Here is an 18,533-nt window from a genome sequence, read left to right as displayed (position 1 = left end):
CTTGAGATCCGCAGCCCCCCCCCCCCGTGCCACCGGAGCCCCCAGCCAGCAGTAACACTGCGATGTTGCCACGTCACTTATTTAATTCCTTAGTTCAGTCCTGTGAAGTCCCCACAATCGATTTTAAAAACGTGTTTTTTCTTGCGTTCATTTTTTATTAGCTCCCCATTTCCCACCAAGTTTCCCTGCCACACCCCCAAAAAGCTATTAATCCAGTTACTGTCTCTATAGATTTATCTATCCTGGATTTCATATACAGAAAAACATAGCGGGGGAAAAACTAACCACGAAAACAAAGTAAAACAGATACAACCCTCAATCAAAAAGAAAGTAGAACATATTAACAATTAGAACAAATTTAAGAAAGGTCAAATAGGAGAGCAAATGACCGGTGTGATTGTCACCTAACTGCGCCCGCGATAATCTCTTTTCCAATGTACTCTGCGCGTCACCAAGGCTGTTCCCATCCTGGGCTACCGTCAGACGGGGCTCACCAGAGGCTTAAGCCATGTGCAGTTTCCCTTCACCTCTCTTTCTTCCTTTTTTAACGAAACAGTTTGAAAGTGGCTTGAAAGGGAGATCAAATGACAGGCTATTGCAGTTTAACGACATCTGCCATAGTTGGCTTTACAATGCTCTGTCTGATAAGAAGCCTCTGCTCGTCCCTGGACCATGCCAGAGGGGGTCTGCTGGAGGCTTTGTTCCCGGGAGGACCCTGCCAATGGATGCTGGCTCCTTCCACATGGGAGTATTTGGTCCCAGAGCACGGTTTCCCATCCCTCGGTCATCTCGGGTCAGATACTTCTTTATGGTGGGGTGCTCTCTCTCTGTGAATGGTGTTACAGCATTCTTAGCCCCTGCCCAACAGAGTCCTGGACCATGCTGACCTTTAACCCGTTCGTCTACAACTCGGGACTTAAAGTTCCCTGGGGGTGTGGGGGAGGGGAGTCACTTCTGTTTCAGGACCCCCGTTTTTTGAGACAGGGGACCTGCCCGTGAAAATGCTTTAAGGAGCTGAAATGTTACTTTTCTCTAGATTGTGCGTTCCTTGAGCGCACTGGGCCCCTCGCCCTCTAGCGGTGCTCTTGAGACTCATGCTCCGTGTCCTCTCCCCCGTCTTTTGAAACAGGTGAAAGTGGGAGACTTTGTGAAGGCCTTGAGTGGTCAGTACCTACCGGCAGACATCCTCCTGGTTTCTTCCAGGTGAGTTACGTGAGTGGGCGCTTAGGGACCACCCATTCTGAATTCAGAACTTGGAGAAGAACACCGGCAGAAGCAGGGTTTCCCAGCCCTGCACTGGTGCCCGTTGGGATGGATAGTTCTCTGTTGTGGATCTCTCCTGTGTGAATTGTAGGAGCCCCTGCCTCAAACCATCTCACCATCCTTGCTTGGATTTTGTATATTCAACACCCCAAACCAAACTCGTTTCCACTGGGTCAATCCCAACTCGCAGCGGCCCCAGAGGGCAGAGCAGAACTGCTTCTTGGAAACTCTGGGTTTCCAAGACTGTAACTCTTCACGGGAGCAGAAAGCCTCATCTTTCTCCCAAGGATCAGCTGTTGGTTTTGAACTGCTGGCCTGGCAGTTAGCAGCCCCAACAGGGCATCTTAGACCAACAGGGCATCTTCCTATTGTAGATGAGACGTGGCAGACTTTCAGGAAAATTCCGGGGTACATATTTCCCAGCCTCACGTGCAACTATTTGATTCTGCCATGTTGTCAGGAGGAAACAGGCATAGACTATGTACACGTATGGTGGTCCTGTGTTGCAATAAAACTTTGTTTCCAAAAACCAAAAAATTAAAAAAAAAACCTTTTCTTCACTGGCCATATTCTCGTGTACCCTACTTCTCAGATTAGTCCCACCCCATTTACAATTCCTATAGACCCTCAGCTGAGAGGACTTTAAACTTGTTATTTTGTTTTATTCTTCAGTTTTTTAAAAATGGACTTTCAGTAAAGCATCGTTATGGAATGGTAGAAGTTGTGATTCACAAAGAAAGAATGTGATGGGATCTCACAAGTTCATGGGAAAATTCCAATATATTTTCATTTCATTTTCCACAAGCATCTTCAAGTCCCCCGCAATATAAAGCAAAAACTGACAGGTCTACATGACGTTCTAAAATCCAACATCAAGTAGAGCGTTTTGATGTTTGCTTTTGGCAACTGATGGATCGAAAGCAGAAAAGCAAATCAGTAAGGATATGCAGTATTCAAGCTACACAACGGACAAGCTTAAAACAATGCACAATGCAACAAAACATTGAACTAGAAAGTGACATGCACTTGACCTTCAGTGTCACATAGACTGTTTGTGAAGATTGTTGTAGCATAAACACAACATCAACAAACGTCAAGAGACAAGCCCCGGTGGCCCAGCCGGTTGCTGGCAGAGCGTGCTCACCGCGAGGTCGGCATCTGGAATCCACCCGGGCACTGTCCAAACCACTCACCACCAGGGAGTCCGTTTTGATGCCTGGCGTTTCTATAGATGCTGCCCCCCCACTCCCGTCCCAAGGGCCCTGTTAAGATATTAAATAAGTAACTTACAGAGCGTCCCACAAGGAGAACATGGAGTCCAGACCCCGTAGCCCTGAAGTTAAAGGAATGAGCATTAAAAACTTTAATGTAGCAGCTCTCTCCAGGAAGGACTGAAGAACACACCACGAGGCAGGCTTTCAGGGTTGGAAGCCATTAGGCGCTCAAGGCCCTCTGCTCTCGTAAAGAGCCACAGTCTCGGAGACCCACAGGGACACTTCCACCCTGTCCTCGAGGCTCGCTGTGAGTTGTGATCTTGTTGTTGGGTAAATCAAGTATTTCTAAGCCTGTAGCACACAGCTTGTCTGCAAGCAGTTCGAATAGTGATTTGAATCCAGCCAGGGGGCGCTCGCAGACAGGCCTGGGGGTCTGTTTCTGACGGTTCATAGCACTCAGAACCCCGTGGAGTGCAGTTCTGCTCTGAACCTGCTGGGTCACCGTGAGCCAGAACCGCCCTGAAGGCAACCTTTTCTTGGTTCCGTGTTTATACACGGGCATTCAGTTTAATGTTCTTAAACGATAAATGTTCCATCAACTCTTTAAAAAAATTTTTTAAATTGTATGTTTTAACTCCAGAATTTCTAGTTTGCTCCTTTCTTAAAAAATTATTTCTTCCCAGTTGAGAGGAATTACTAAGAGGCAGAAGGGCAAGCGTGATGGTGGGGCAGGAGGAAGGTACAAGGAAACAGGAAAGATCTAGGAAGCAAAGCTATGGCTAGAGGAATAAGCAAAGGTGTGTACATATGTGAATACAGCAATTCACCAAAATAGAGGTATTGGCCTATGCCGATGCATTTCGATGGCAATACAATGAGGCAGTGGATGGACTTTGGATCTCTGTTCAAGTCCTCCCTCGACACAAGAACACTTTATTCTAACATTCTGTGATGCTCACCCTCCCGGCATAATAACTGAAGACAAAATGGGTGTATAAGCAAATGTGGTGAGTAAATAAAATGGTACTTGGCTATTAAAAGATGTAACATCTGGGTTCTTAAAGGCTTGAAGTTAAACAAGCAACCATCTAGCAGAGAAGCAACAAGTCCACATGGAAGAAGCACACTAGCCTGGGCCATCAGCAGGTGTCGATGGGATCAGGTAACAGGCATCAGAAGACCCAAAACAAACAAACAACAACAAAAACCATATTGTTGAGAACAAGTTGGGGTCAGAGCAGAGAACCGAACCCATCTGTGGACAATGGGATATACCCTCACAGAAGGGTCACAGGAAGGGAAGAGTCAACCAGGGCACAGTATAGCACCAGTGAAAACATACAATATTCCTGAAAACATACAATATTCCTCTGGTTCCTTGAGGCTTCCTCACCCACCACTATCATGACCCCAGTCCTACCTTTCACTGCGGTCTAGACTGGAACAAGTACACAGGTACAGATAAGAGATAAGAGCTCACGACACACAGAATCTAAGAACAGGAATGAGAGTAGCATTACCAGGAGGGGAGGGGGAAGGCAGGGAGAGGAGAGCAGGAAGGAGGAACCGATCACAATGATGACACATAACCGCCCCCACTCCCCAGGGGGATGGGCAACAGAAATCATGGGAGAAGGGAGATAGCGGTCAGGGTAATATATGAAAATAATAATAATTTATAAACTACTGAGGTCATGAGGGTGAAGTAGGGGGAGGGACAGAAAAAAGAGGAGCTGATACCAAGGGCTCAACAGAAAGTAAATGTTTAGAAAATAATGATGGCAACATAAGTACATATATGCTCGATACAATAGATGTATGAATTAATTCTTATAAGAGCTGTCAGAGTCCCCAATCAAATGATCTTTTAACAAAAAGAAAAAAATTCTTTAAAAATCATTTTTAGGAGCTCATAGAACCCTTATCACAATCCATACACACATCAATTGTGTGAAGCACTTTGTACATTCATTGCCCTCATCATTCTCAAAACATTTGCTCTCCACTTAAGCCCCTGGCATCAGCTCCTCATTTTCCTACTCCCTCCCTGCTGTCCCCTCCCTCATGAACACTTGATAATTTACAAATTATTATTTTGTCATATCTTGCCCTGTCCAACAGCTCCCTTCACCCACTATTCTGTTGTCCCCCCCCCCCCCAGGGAAGAAGTCACATGTAGATCCTTGTAATTGATTCCCCGTTTCCAACCCACCCCCCCTTCTACCTTCCCAGTATAACCACTCTCACCACTGGTCCTGAGGGGATCATCCGCCCTGGATTCCCTGCGTTTCCAGTTCCTTTCTGTACCAGTGTACATCCTCTGGTCTAGCCAGATTTGTAAGGTAGAATTGAGATCATGATAGTAGGGGCTGAGGGGGGAAGAATTTAGGAACTAGAGGAACGTTGTATGTTTCATTGTTGCTACAGTGCACCCTGACTGGCTCACCTCCTCCCTAAGACCATTCTGTAAGGTGATGTCCAGTGGCCTACAAATGGGCTTTGGGTCTCCATTCCTCACTCCCTCACCCCCATTCACTGTGATATGATTTTTTATTCTGATGATGCCTGATCCCTGATCCCTTTGATACCTCGTGATCGCACAGGCTGGTGTGCTTCTTCCATGTGGGCTTTGTTGCTTCTGAGCTAGATGGTCGCTTGTTTATCTTCAAGCTTTTAAGACCCCCTGACGCTATATCTTTTGATAGCCAGGGACCATCAGCTTTCTTTGTCACATTTACTTATGCACCCATTTGTCTTCAGTGATCATATCAGGGAGGTGAGCACACAATGATATGATTTTTTGTTCTTTAATGTCTGATAACTGATCCCTTTGGTACCTTGTGATCACACAGGCTGGTGTGCTTCTTGTGGGTTTTGTTTCTTCTGAGCCAGTTGGCCGCTTATTTACCTTCAAGCTTTTAAGACCCCAGATGGTATATCTTTTGATAGCTGGGCACCATCAACTTTCTTCACCACATTTGCTTATTCACCCACTTTGTCTTCAGCAGTTGTGTTGGGAAGGTGAGCACCATAGAATGCCAATTTAAGAGAAGAAAGTATTCTTGCATTGAGGGAGTACTTGAGTGGAGGCCCAATGTCCTTCTGCTACCTTAATACTAAACCTATAAATATAGGCACATAGATCTATTCCCCATCCTCATATATAAATATATTTGCATATGTACATGCCTTTATTTAGACCTCTATAAATGCCCCTTTTCTCCTAGCTCTTTCCTCTATTTCCTTTGATTTTCCTCTGGTCCCACTATAATGCTCAGTCTTCATTTAGGTTTCAGTAATTCCTCTTGGTTACATTACCCTTGATCATGCCCTACCAGGCCTCCTACACCCTCCTCACCACCTATTTGTATTACTTGGTGTTCCCTTGTCTCTGGGTTTGTTAACACCACTACCTTTCCCCCTAACTCCCCCTCTCCCATGTCCCCCCAGAACTGTCAGTCCCGTTGTTTTCTCCTCCAGATTGTTCGTCCAGCCTATCTTATTTAGACAGACCTGCGGAGATAATAACACGCACAAAAATAAGACAGAGCAAAACCAAGCAACAGTATACAACAAAACAACAACAAACCAATGACAACAAAACAAAACACAACAAGAAAGAAAAGCTTGTAGTTAGTTCAAGGACTGTTTGTTGGCCTTTAGGAGTGTTTTCCAGTCCAGTCTGTTGGGGCACCACACCCTAGCCCCAAAGTCTACCTTCAGTATTCCCTGGGGACCTTCATTCCCTTGCTGTTCTGTTGCACCCCCTTAGTGTTTTGCCTCGGTGTGGCAGGATCAAATCGGGCGCAATTCCCACACTGTGTCTCTGGTGCTGTCCCCTGTAGGGCTATGGGTCAGTAAGGGACACATGTCTCATAGTGGGGCCGGCCATGTGGTCCTCTCTGTGGACTGGCTGATCTAATTGGGAACATCGTCCTCAAGGCCTGGTGGGCCAGGATGTGCTCCACTCTCTCCTCCCACTTCACTTCATCTGCTCCCATGTGCTCTGATCAGATATGTCCCTCTCCCGGAGCTGCAGATTCAATGCCATCCTTTGAAATAAATTCTTCTGGGGGAAGGGTCAGGTGTCCACGTAGTAGTTGGGATTGGGGTCGGCTCCTCAGACCTCTCCACTGGTTCTCCACCCCATGCCAGCATGTTGCATTCACATCTTGGAGCACTGGGTTGAAGTCTGGTTCCTCTTTCCCTGTGGAGATATAAACAATACCCTCCCGTTCGGTGGGTTAGTACCCTGTGCCTCCACTACCCATTTCTTTTTTATTATTATATATTTTTCCTTTCCTCACCTTCTTTTTAGTTGTCTACTATACCTGTATTTGGTCTGGTCCCTGCCATACTACATGGTCCTCACCCCAGGAATGTTTGCATACAGTAGCTTTTTCCCTATTGCATTTTTTTAAAAGCTTACCTCAGCTGGCTCATGTTGTACTTGTCCTTTTGTGCTTGGCTTACTTTGCTTAGCATTATTTCCTCCAGTTCTTCCATGCAGTGATGTGCTGCATACGTTCATCACTGCTTTTTAACGATATAGTACTCCATTGTTTGTATATACCACAGCTTTTTAATCCACTCATCAGTTGATGAAAATTTGGGTTTTTTCCAACTCCTTGCAATTGTGAACTGTGCTGCAATGAACATTGGAGCACAGATGTCTGGCCTTGGTTTGTTTCTTGCCTCTTCTGGGTATATGCCCAGTAGGGGGATTGCTGGGTCATATGGTAACTCTATTTCCATCTGTTTTAGATATCGCCAGATTGATTTCCATAGTGGCTGTACATACTTACAAGTCAGCCAGCAGCGGATTAGAGTTCCTGTCTCCCCACAACCCCTCCAACATTTGTTGCTTTCTGATATTTTTGAATTGGGCTGTTTTTGAGGGTGTCAGGGGTTATCTCATTTTTGTTTTAATTTACATTTCTCTTATGGCTAAAGATCGGGAACATTTTCTCATATGTTTGTTGGCCATTCAGATCTGCTCCTGTGAAACTTCTATTCAGGTCCTTTGCCCACCTCCTCAGTGGGCAATTAGTTTTTTTTTCTTTTTGGAAGCTAGCAGAGTATTATAGATTTTAGTAATAAGGCCTTTGTCTGATGTGTCATTGCTAAAGATGTTTTCCCAGCCGGTGGAATCTCTTATTACTCTCTTGGTGAATTCTTTAGATGTACACAGGTGTTTTATCTTCAGTATATCCCATTTGTCAATTTGTGCCCCCTCTGTGTCTGTGTCCTTCCCTATTTCTGATAGCCTGTGTATTCCCTGTGTCAAAGTTGTCAAGTTGGTCCCAATTCCCTCATTGATGGCCCTAATAGTTTGGGGTTTAACTTCGAGGTCTGTGATCCACCTTGAGTTTATTCTTGTGCATGGAGTGAGATAAGGGTCTTGCTTCATTTTTCTGCAGGTAAATATCCATTTTTTTCCAGCACCACTTGTTAAAGAGGACATCTGCTTCCAAGTGGATATTTTTTGGCCCCTCATCAAAGATCAGTTGTCTGTATGCTGATTATTTTATTTCTGGGGTTTCAGTTCTTTTCCATTGGTCTGAGTATCTGTCATTGTACAAATAATATGCGGTTTTGACAACTGCTTCTGCTCCCTTAAAGACTGACTACCTGGAAACGCCAAGGCTCTGGCCTGTCCCAGAAGGTTGCTCAGTCAGAATAGGTGCAGGGGGGTTTGGGGCCACACTGCTGGCATGCCCTGGTGCAGCACTTTTTGGAAGGCAGTCATTGGTGCGGGTCAATTTTACGGTTCCCACAGACACAGCACTACCATGAGAGGAGTTTCGAGGGGGAGGTTAATTTGGTGCTGTTTTTCTATCTTTCTCAGTGAACCCCAGTCGATGTGTTATATTGCAACAGCTAATCTGGATGGAGAGACAAACCTGAAAATACGGAAGGTAAAGACACCTTTTCTTTCTTTCTTTCTTTCTTTTTTTAAGACACCCTTTCTTATTCTGACTTTATACTTGAATCCCACAATGTCAAGTTTTGTCAAATAGCAGTTTTGAAAAAAAAAAAAACAAACTCTCCTAACCCCCGAATAAATAAGTCGTTACCATTGAATGGGCGTAGTTTCTCCTGATTAGATATTCAGAAGGTACTCTATGATTACTAAACAGCTCTGGTGGTGCAGTGGGCTAAGTGCTCAGCTCCCAGCCAAAAGATTGGCTCCCCGCTGAGACCAGAAGAATTAGATGGTGCCCGGCTACCACTACCACCTGCTCTGGAAGGGATCCCAGGAGATCCTGGATAGAATCCTGGATAGAGTCGTAGAAACATGTGATGCAAAGCCTAAAGCCATAACAGAGAGCAGGCTTCCTGGTCTAGTGGAGCCCAGTGGAACCCCTGAGCCCACGGCCCTTAGTCATCCTTCAGGTCTGCAGCAGAACTCGCCCCTGTGACACAATCTTCAGCCAAACAATAGGCAGGTCTGTCAGGGGGCCAAGGGCACTGGGGAGGTGTGCACACCTTAGAACGGTCAGCCATTGAAGATCAAAGCACAGAGGTCCGACGGTTTAGGAAAGGAAGAGCAACGGACACAGGCAACACAGGGAGGAGGTGGGACAGGCAACGGTGCATTGCATGAATTGTTGAATGAAAACCTGATCTTCTCCATCACCTTCACCTCGCCCACCATAATAATTTAAAAACAAAAAAAACAACAAAGGCAAAGGTCAGCTCTTTGAATTCTTCAACTACTCCGCAGGAGAAAGACGTGGCAGGCTGAGCTTATAAAAGACTTACAACCTCAGAAACCCTCTGGAGCAATTCCACTCTGCCCTGTTAGGTCTCTGTGAGTTGGAATTGACTGTAGGGCACTGGGTTTGCTTGATGATTATTATTGTAACGGGGAGCAAGTGAATGCATCACCACTGTTAGGAAAATGCATCCTATAAAATTCCGGTTATAAAATAAAATGTTAGGGAAATGCTTTCTATGAAATTCAGGTTGATGCACACTGATTTCTCCCAGTAGTTTTATTGAGGTATGGTTCACATATCATGCACCTCCATCGTTCAGCCATATTAGAAAGAGTTGTGTGTACATCCCCACACTCAGTTCCAGAATAGCCTTCCCCTCCTGGATTCATTATCTGCTCCCCATTTCCTTCCAAGCCCCCCCTCACTGTCATTGATAAGCCATTGTACCAGTTATTGTCTTTGTACATCTACCCATCCTGTGCTTCATAGACTAGAAAGGATTGCCCCCCCCAAAAAAACTCCACCTCCCTGAAAATGACAAATATATTTTTTAAAAGAACGAAAGACCAACAACAATATATAAATAAATCAGAGGGGTGGGGGTGGGGGAACCCTCTGTCAAGAAAAAAGCAGGAAACGTTGAAAACCAGAACAAATCGAAACGGGCGAAAAGGGAGGTGGAATGACTAGATGCCACGTTTTCACGTCATTCCAGCTGCCATCATCGCGGCTACAACAGCCCCTGTCTGATCGCAAGATTATTCACCCCCTTTGACAGTGGTCAGAGGGGGTCAGAGGCTTACTCTGTTGAGACCCTGAAGATGGATTGGGGCTCTCATGTCACCCATAGCCTTCTATGCATATTGTTTTGAGGCTACTTCTACTAGTATTGCGCAGAGAACACTATTCTTGTGACTCTGTGTCATAACTAGGTACAGATGAGTTCTCTATGGTCTCGTGTCACTGATTTGTTAGCTCGCGTCTGTGTTTCAGAGAAATGAGCGATTGTGAATGAGGGAGAGGGCTTCAAGTGTTTATTAATGGAGTAGCGGGTGGCAACCTGCAAGAAAGTTCATTTTCTGCTTTCTCGGTTTGCCTCAGGAAAGAATCCCTTGGTTCTATTTCAGTCCAGGGGTGGATTACCCAATAAGCTAGGTAAGCATGGGCTGACTTGTGCTTACTCTGCAGTGAACGATATTGTTTGTTAGTCAGTAAGCACAAACAAGACTGTGATTGGTGGCCTGCCTTAATGGGCGCCCTGCCAAGGACTGTGAACTTGACGAGAGGCTCCGATGTGTTAAGAAGGTGCTGTCTTAGACTCGGTTCCCGAGAGAAGCAAAACCAGTGATTATATGTACTTGAAGGGCTGCTCACTGAGAGATCAGCCATTCAAAACCACCAGCCACTCCTCGGGAGAAAGAGGACACTTTCTACACCCATAATCAGTCAATATATATATATCTCAAGTTCTTTCATATTTCATATATATATGAATGAAATTGATATCAAGGATGTGGCTCACCTAGTTCCAGGGTTGGATGAGTGCACTCTGGTTCAAGTCTGCGGGACGGATGTTAAGCTGAAGATTTTGTCTGACTCACGTAGCTGCTGGGGGCTGACAAACCAGGAAGTAGGAAGACGAACCAGGAGGCAGGAAGATGCAGCAGGGATACCGGGGCTGGTGGATGTAGAGGCGGATGAAAAAAGCCAGCAGGTCAGATGTTAGGCTCTAATGTAGTGGTTCTAACCTTTCCAATGCCGTGACCCTTTAATTCAATTCCCCATGTGGTGGTGACCGCCCCCCCCAACCTTAACATTATTTTTGTTGCTACTTCATAATTGTCATTTTGCTACTGTGATGAATTGGGTGACCCCTATGCAAGGGTCATTTGACCCCCCCAAAGGGGTCACGACCCACAGGTTGAGGACCACTGCTCTCATGGTTCCCAGGGTAGGCAGACCATATGGTGGGCCATTGGCTCGAGTCCTATAAAACAAGGTTGATAAGCCAAGTACAGGACCCAGAACACCCTCCACACTGTCTGTTTATAGTTGAGGTAGACCACCACCCGAGGGATCTGAGTAAGAGGGCTGCGTTCCTCCTGAGCCCCATCCCACAACTGCTTGGCTGCTCACAGCCGATCCTGGTCATGGCATTGATTACACTGTGCTAGGTCCCATCAAGAGGGAGACCTCCGCTGCAAACCACGGAGAACCCTGGCCCAGCCAAGCTGGCACAGAGCTTAATTGGCACCGGTACTGCGCTGCTGGGAGAGCGACAGATGCCAGACGGTTTGATGAATATGCTAAACGGAAGAGGCTACCCGAGGTGAAGAAAGAAATGTGAAATTGTTCACTTCAGATTAGTAAGCAAGCACACATGAGCTCATGCCTGCCTGGATTCTTGGATGATCTGGCACCGCAGTTGACTAGTTGCATGCCTTTTTGCTGCTTCTTTTTGCAAAATTGGGAAGAGTTCCCTCTTCTCTTATGACTTTTCTGGGAGAAATGATGTAAAATGGGTGCTAGTTCTTCAAATACAGGTTAGGATTCTCCAGTGAAATGAGCAGGACCTGGAAGTTTATTTATTTTATATTTTTTGGAGTTTGAACACTATTCCTTCACTCTCCTTATTAATTAGAATGATATTTATCTATTTCATATTGCGTGATATGTGATAGTGTGTGTTAGTCCAGGTTCACTAGAGAAACAAATCCAGGGATACTCACGTATGTCTAAGAGAGAGCTTTATATCCAAGAATAATTGTATTTTACAAAAACATCCCAGCCCAGTGCAGATCAAGTCCATAAGTCCAATATTAGCCCATATGTCCAATACCAGTCTATAAATTCCTATTCAGACTCATGCAACACATGCAATGACACCAAATGCAGGAAGGTCACAGGCCAGTGGGTGGAAAGTCTTGTGGATCCAGTGGTGGTGGAAACATTTCAGCACTGGCGTGGGTCTCCACATGGCTCCTCCAACTCCAGGGTTCTAGCTCCATCAGCGTAGCTTCATGTGAAGCAGAGAGAGTGTGTCCTGCCTACAAGGAGGAAGATAGAAATTCCCAGAATCCTCAGGAGAAGGCCATGCCCATAGAGAGGAGGCATTGGCTATGATCTGATTGACAGCCTAGACTCTGCCCCTTGCTGAAGTAGACAGGAGACTATGTAACTGCCAGTGTGTGTGTGTGTGTGTGTGTGTGTGTGTGTGTGTGTTTGATGAGCCAATTTATTTATCTAAGCTGTCAAATGTGCATGTGAGCTGCTTCTAGGACTCCTCCGTTTTTCGTCTTCACGTTCTCTTGAAGATGTCTGCTTTTTCTCTCTGGAAGGTTGAGCTCATCTTCAAGGAACGTCATGTCCCTAACTCGGTGGTTTTCAGAGTGTGAACCTTGCACCAGAAGCATCACCATTGTCCGGGAGTCCCTGGATGGCACAGACAGCCGAGTGCTTGACTACTAGCCCGAAAGGCTGGCTGCTCACATACACTCAGAAGTTCCTGCGTCAACAGGTCTAGTGACCTGCCTCTGGAAGGTTTTGAGATCCCTATGGAGCAGTTCTGCTCTGCACACTTGGGGTCACCAGGGGTCAAAATCTACCCCATGGCAACTAGTAATGGCAACAATACAGACCTACTGAACAGCTCTCCCCCCAGAGCGGTGCTGTTAGGAGGGATGGTGGAGTTGGTTGTGACTCAGTACAACAAAAAGAAACAATGGCCCCTCCGACCCCATCCTCCCCATCCTTATGTTTGAGCCCATTGCTGCCGCCCCAGTGCCAGGCCATCTTCCTCTTCTGTGCCGAGCCTCCACTGTACCAGGCACGAGGCCCTTCTCCAGGGATTGGTCTTCCCTGCTGGCATCATGTCCAAAGTAGGTGAGATGTCGTCCCTCCATCCTCGCTTCCAAGAAACATTCTAAGGAGTACATCTTCCATGATGTACAGGTTTGCTTGTTCTTATGTCCCCCTGGGGATGGGCCCTGCAATCTGCACCTTGACATGACTTGTAGGTGGCTCTGGTGTGCGATCGAGCCACGACTGTCCTAGACATCTCAAATTGTAGTCCATGGGTCAGCTTCATATTGGCAGGTACTGGGAGCTTGTTTGAAATAGGGAATTCTAGGTTCCATTGTGGACGGACTGGACCAAACACTGCAATTTAGTAAGAGCTTCAAGTGTTGTTAGGTGCCTTCGAGTTGGCTTTGACGCATAGCAACTGACATACAACAGCATAAAACATGCCTGCTCCTACACCGTCCGCACAGTTGTTCCTGTGCCTGGACCCACTGCTGCAGCCACGATGTCCATCCATCACATCGGGGGCTGTCCTCTTTGTCGCTGCCCCTCTGCTTTACCAACACGATGTCCGTCTCCAGGGACTGGTCTCTCCTGACAACACGTCCACAGTATGTCAGATGCGGTGGCACCGTCCTTGCCTCTAAGGAGCACTCTGTCTTTACTTCTTTCTCTGCAGATCTGGTTGTCCTTTTAGCAGCCCATGGTACTTTCTCTTCCTCTCCAGCACCACAATTCAAATGCATCTCTTCTTCCATGGTTTTCCTTTTTCAATGTCCAACTTCCACATGCCTGGGACGTAATTGAGGAAAACCATAACTCGGGTCGGGCACGCGTTAGTCCTCAAAGTAGCACCTGTGTTCCTCAATAATCTCAAGAGGTCTTGTGCAGCAGATTTACCTAACGCAGTACATCTTCTGATCTCTTGACGGCTGCTGCCAGGTGCACTGATGGTGGACCCAAGTCAGACAAAGCACTCGGCAGCTTCGAAGCTTTCTCCATGTATCAGCAATGTACCTGTCGGTCCAGTTGTGAAGATCTGGTCTTCCTCCCACTGGGTTGTAAGCCACACTGAAGGCTACGATCCTTGATCTTCAGCAAGTGCTTCAAGCCATCCTTACTTTCAGCAAGCAAGGATGTGTCATCTGCACCCCTTGGGTTGTGTTAATCACCCTGATCCTGATGTCACACTCTTCTTCACAGAACCCGGCTTCTCTGATGATTTGCTCAGCATGTAGATGGAACAGTACGGTGAAGGAGACAACCCTGAGGCACATCTTTCTTGATTTTAAACCATACGGTAGTTCCTGGTTCTGTTGGCACAAGTGCCTCTTGATCCAGGTACAAGTTCTGAGTGAGCACAATGCTGTGTTCCGGAACTCCCATTCTTCTCAAGGTGATCCAGAGTTTATGATGGGCCACACAGGTGAGTGCGTCTGCACAGTCAATGGAGCACAAGTAAATATCTTTCTGGTACTCTGCTTTGAGCCAAGATCCATCTGGCATCAGCCATGATAACCCTTGTTCCACGTCCTCTTCTTAATCGGGCCTGCTCTCTGGCAGCTCCCTGTCAATGTGCTGCTGCAACCGTGGTTGGATGATCTTCAGTACATTGTACCGTGTGCCATGTCCATGACATCCGCCTATCGTCCGAGCATCTGTTGGGTCACCTTTCTCTGAAATGGGCACAGAGAGGGATCTCTCTCATTCAGTGGGCCAGGTAGCTTCCAAATGCCCTTCCAGCACTTCATCGGCTCCCTGAAACATTTCATCGGTTGTTCTGTCAGTTCCCAGAGCCTTGTTTTCAGCTAGCGCATTCAGTGCAGGCTGCGCGTCTTCCGTCAGCACCACTGGTTCTTGCTCATCTGCCATCTTCTGAAATGTTGGGCTGCAGCCTCGTTCTCTTTGGTACAGTGACTCTGTGTATTCTCTCTGCTTCTCTTGATACTTCCTGTTACGTTCGATAGGTTGCCTCTAGAATGTTTTAAAATTGCAATTTGAGGCACGAATTTTCCCTTGGGTTCTTCAGCTTCAGGTATACTGAGCACGCTCTCCCTTTGGGTTTTTAATTGTAGGTTCTTGCACATTTCGCTATAATATTTGGCGTTGTCGTCTCGAGCTGCCCTTTGAGCTTTCTATTCATCTCCTTGACTTCCTCCTTTCTTTTCTTTTAAAAAAAATCGTTTTATTAGGGGCTCGTACAACTCATCACAATCCATACATCCATCCATTGTGTCAAGCACACTTGTATATTCATTGCCCTCATCATTCTCAAAACATCCGCTCTTCACCCAAGCCCCTGGCATCAGCTCCTCATTTTTCTCCTCCCTCCCCACTCCCTCCTCCTTCGTGAACCCTTGATAATTTACAAATTATTATTTTGTCATATCTTGCCATGTCTGACAGTCTCCCTTCACCAACTTTTCTGTTGTCCGTCCCCCAGGGAGGGGTTATATATAGATCCTTGTAATTGGCTCCCCCTTTCCAATCCACCCTTCCTCCACCCTCCCAGTATCGCCACTCACACCACTGGTCCTAAAGGGATCATCCACCCTGGAATCCCGGTGTTTCCAGTTCCTATCTGTACCAGGGTATATCCTCTGGTCTAGCCAGACTTGCAAGGTAGAATTGGGATCATGATAGTGGAGGGGGAGGAGGAAGCATTTAGGAACAAGAGGAAAGTTGTATGTTTCATCGTTGCTACATCGCACCCTGACTGGCTCGTCTCCTCCCCAGGACCCTTCTGTAAGGGGATGTTCAGTGGCCTTCAAATGTGCTTTGGGTCTCCACTCTGCACTGCCCCCCTCATTCACAATGATATGATTATTTGTTCTGATGCTGCCTGATCCCTGATCCCTTTGACACCTCGTGATTGCACAGGCTGGTGTGCTTCTTCTATGTGGGCTTTGTTGCTTCTGAGCTCGATGGCTGCTTGTTTACCTTCAAGCCTTTAAGACAACAGATGCTATATCTTTTGATAGCCGGGCACCATCAGCTTTCTTCGCCACATTTGCTTATGCACCCATTTGTCTTCAGCGATCATATCAGGACTTCATCCTTTCTTCCATTTGCTTTAGCGACTCTGTGATTGATATCAATGTTCAGTCTCTTTTGACATCACTTGGATCTTTCCTATCTCTCCTGTCTTTTCAACAACCTTCTGCTTTCTTAATGAATGATGGTCCTGAAGTCCTCCCCCAGCTCACCAGGTTTTCTGCCATTAGTGTTCAATGTGTCAAATCTGCCCTTGAGATATTCTTGAAATTCAGATGAGATGGACTCAAGGTTGTATTTTGGCTCCTGTGGACTTGCTTTCATTTTCTTTGGCCGCATCCTGAACTTACATGTGGACAATTGATGATCTGTGGTCCTTGTTCGTCACCAAAGTGACAACTTTGGAAACCCCATGATTCTGCTCTGTCCCATGGGGTTGTGAAGAGTTGGCTTTGACTTGATGGCCTTGGTTTTGTCTGTGCAACTGTTATCCTGGCTGGAGGTTGTCAAGTCAACGCCAACTCCTGCCAATCAGCGTGATAAGGCAGAGCTGCCCGGTAGGGTGCTCTGAGCCATCACCTCTGTGGAAGCAGATTACCAGGTCTTTCTGTTGTGGAACCGTGGCCTGAGTTTGAACCACCAGCCTCTCAGCAGCCAAGCACTTAACTATGGTGCAAACAGGGCTCCTTCATGAACATGTTGCTACTGAGTTGATTCTAACTCCCAGTGACCCTACCTAACTGAGTAGACCTGCCTCACAGGGGTGTCAATGCTGTAAATCTTTCCTAAAGCAGACGGCCGCTCCTTTCTCCAGTGGAATTCCTGGCGGGTTTAAGCCACCCAGCTGTTGGTGAATAGTCCAAAGCAAAGCCTGTGCGCACCCAGAGCTGCTTCAGCGAGCAGCTCGGTAGTGTCTGATTCAGCCGCACACACAGGCGTTTGAAACACCATATCACAGCTGGCGGTCATAGGGAGACTTTCTAAAGGGGTGCTTTCAGCCAGAGGTTTGGGAAACAGAGTTTCCCCACCTCTGTCGACTCTGTTGAAGCTATTTCGCACATTGCGGGTGAGATAGAGTCGGGTGATGCAGTCTGTATGGAAGCTCTGTGTGTGTGCTCTATGCTCCAGCAAAGTGCCCAGTGGCGTGTTAGCCAGGGGATTTCTTATTTTTCCCCTTTAAATAGTTTCATCGGCATTTAACTCACATGTCATACAATTCAATCATTCAATCATATTGAGAAGAACCGGGCAATCGTGACCACAGTCCATTTCAGGCTCTCATCCTCATTGTGGTTAGCTTCCCGTGTCCCACAGCTCTCCCTGCTCTGCCTCTAGGTAGTTACTAATCCAATCACTATCTCTATAGATTTACTTCTCCAGGATTCCACAGACAAAAAAAAATCATCCAAAAGAAAACCAAGAAACAAACAAACAAACCCACCAACACTGATCAAAGAAATCAGAGAAAAACCTCAATAGAAAAGAAAGTAGAACATCCTTAAAATGGAAACAACTTAAAATTGGGTCAAAAGGGAGCCTGACGGATAAGGTCTGACGTTTTAACCTAACCCCACCTGCCACAGTCCACTTACAACGCGTTCTGACTGATAGCAAGGCTGTTCACAGCCTTCACCTGTGGTCGGGAGGGACTCGCCGCCGGAGGCTTAGTCCATGTGCAAACCCTGCAAATGGATTTTGGGATGTCACTGTTCTTCATGGCCTTCTGCAAACCAGGGGTTTAGAATTTAAGTTATGATGCTGCTCCCTCCTCTGAATGTGGATTTTATTACTTACAACCCTCGGATCACACAGACTGGGGGGCTTCTTCCATGTGGACTTAGTTGATGCCTCACTTAGTTGATGGCTGCATGTTTTAAGACAGTCTTTACGATGCTGTTCTTTCTGATCGCCGGGCACCATCTGATTTCTTGACCACACTTTGCTACAGCACCCGCATCTTCAGTGATCTACACACGAATAGCCGCAGCCTTTCATCATGTGTTTCTTTTTTATTACTACTGGAGATATTGAACCTGACCACATCAGCCTTTCGCTTCCATTGCTTCCCATTCGTTTCGTTTTGTAGGCCGTGCCACAGACAGCCAACATGCAAAGGAGAAAGCAATTATTAAGCTTATCTGGCAAAATAGAATGTGAACAACCGAATCGTCACTTCGATCATTTTCTGGGAACCCTGTACCTCACTGGTGAAAGGTACGCCTCCCTTTCCCCCACGCATGTCTTTCTCTGCATGGGACGTGGGGTGGCCGTCTCCACCCCCTCCCTGAAGACACACTTAGGAAAGCTGGAATGGTTCACATTTCTCTCGAGTTTGAGAAAGCTAAGGCCACGAGTACCAATGTCATCGTCGGAGAGGCTGATAGTGTTATGAAGAGCCTTAATTCTCACCTGTCGGTGGATAGGTATGGCATTCTCCTAACCTGGATGCTTGGAAATGCTCGGCCTGGTGAGCTCAGCTCACGTTCCTTCTGGGTCTACCTTGGGGAGCACATTCGGATCAGTGGGAGGCGTCAGGATT

The 18,533-nt window shown here is 46.5% G+C and overlaps 1 protein-coding gene across 1 annotated transcript in view; it reads left to right on the top strand.

The window, feature by feature from the left end:
* The window catches only part of LOC142461579 (phospholipid-transporting ATPase IB-like), a 132,550-nt gene that overhangs the window by 15,143 nt on the left and 98,874 nt on the right, over positions 1–18,533 (top strand). Inside the window, exons 6-8 of the mRNA XM_075563556.1 lie at positions 1,130–1,203; positions 8,326–8,395; positions 18,081–18,208. Coding sequence (XP_075419671.1) covers positions 1,130–1,203; positions 8,326–8,395; positions 18,081–18,208 — 272 coding nt within the window. The remainder of the gene's footprint in view (positions 1–1,129; positions 1,204–8,325; positions 8,396–18,080; positions 18,209–18,533) is intronic.

The sequence above is a fragment of the Tenrec ecaudatus genome, chromosome 11, assembly GCF_050624435.1.
Source record: "Tenrec ecaudatus isolate mTenEca1 chromosome 11, mTenEca1.hap1, whole genome shotgun sequence".
Classification (NCBI taxonomy): Eukaryota; Metazoa; Chordata; class Mammalia; order Afrosoricida; family Tenrecidae; genus Tenrec; species Tenrec ecaudatus.
This window is presented reverse-complemented; position numbering and strand designations above follow the sequence as displayed.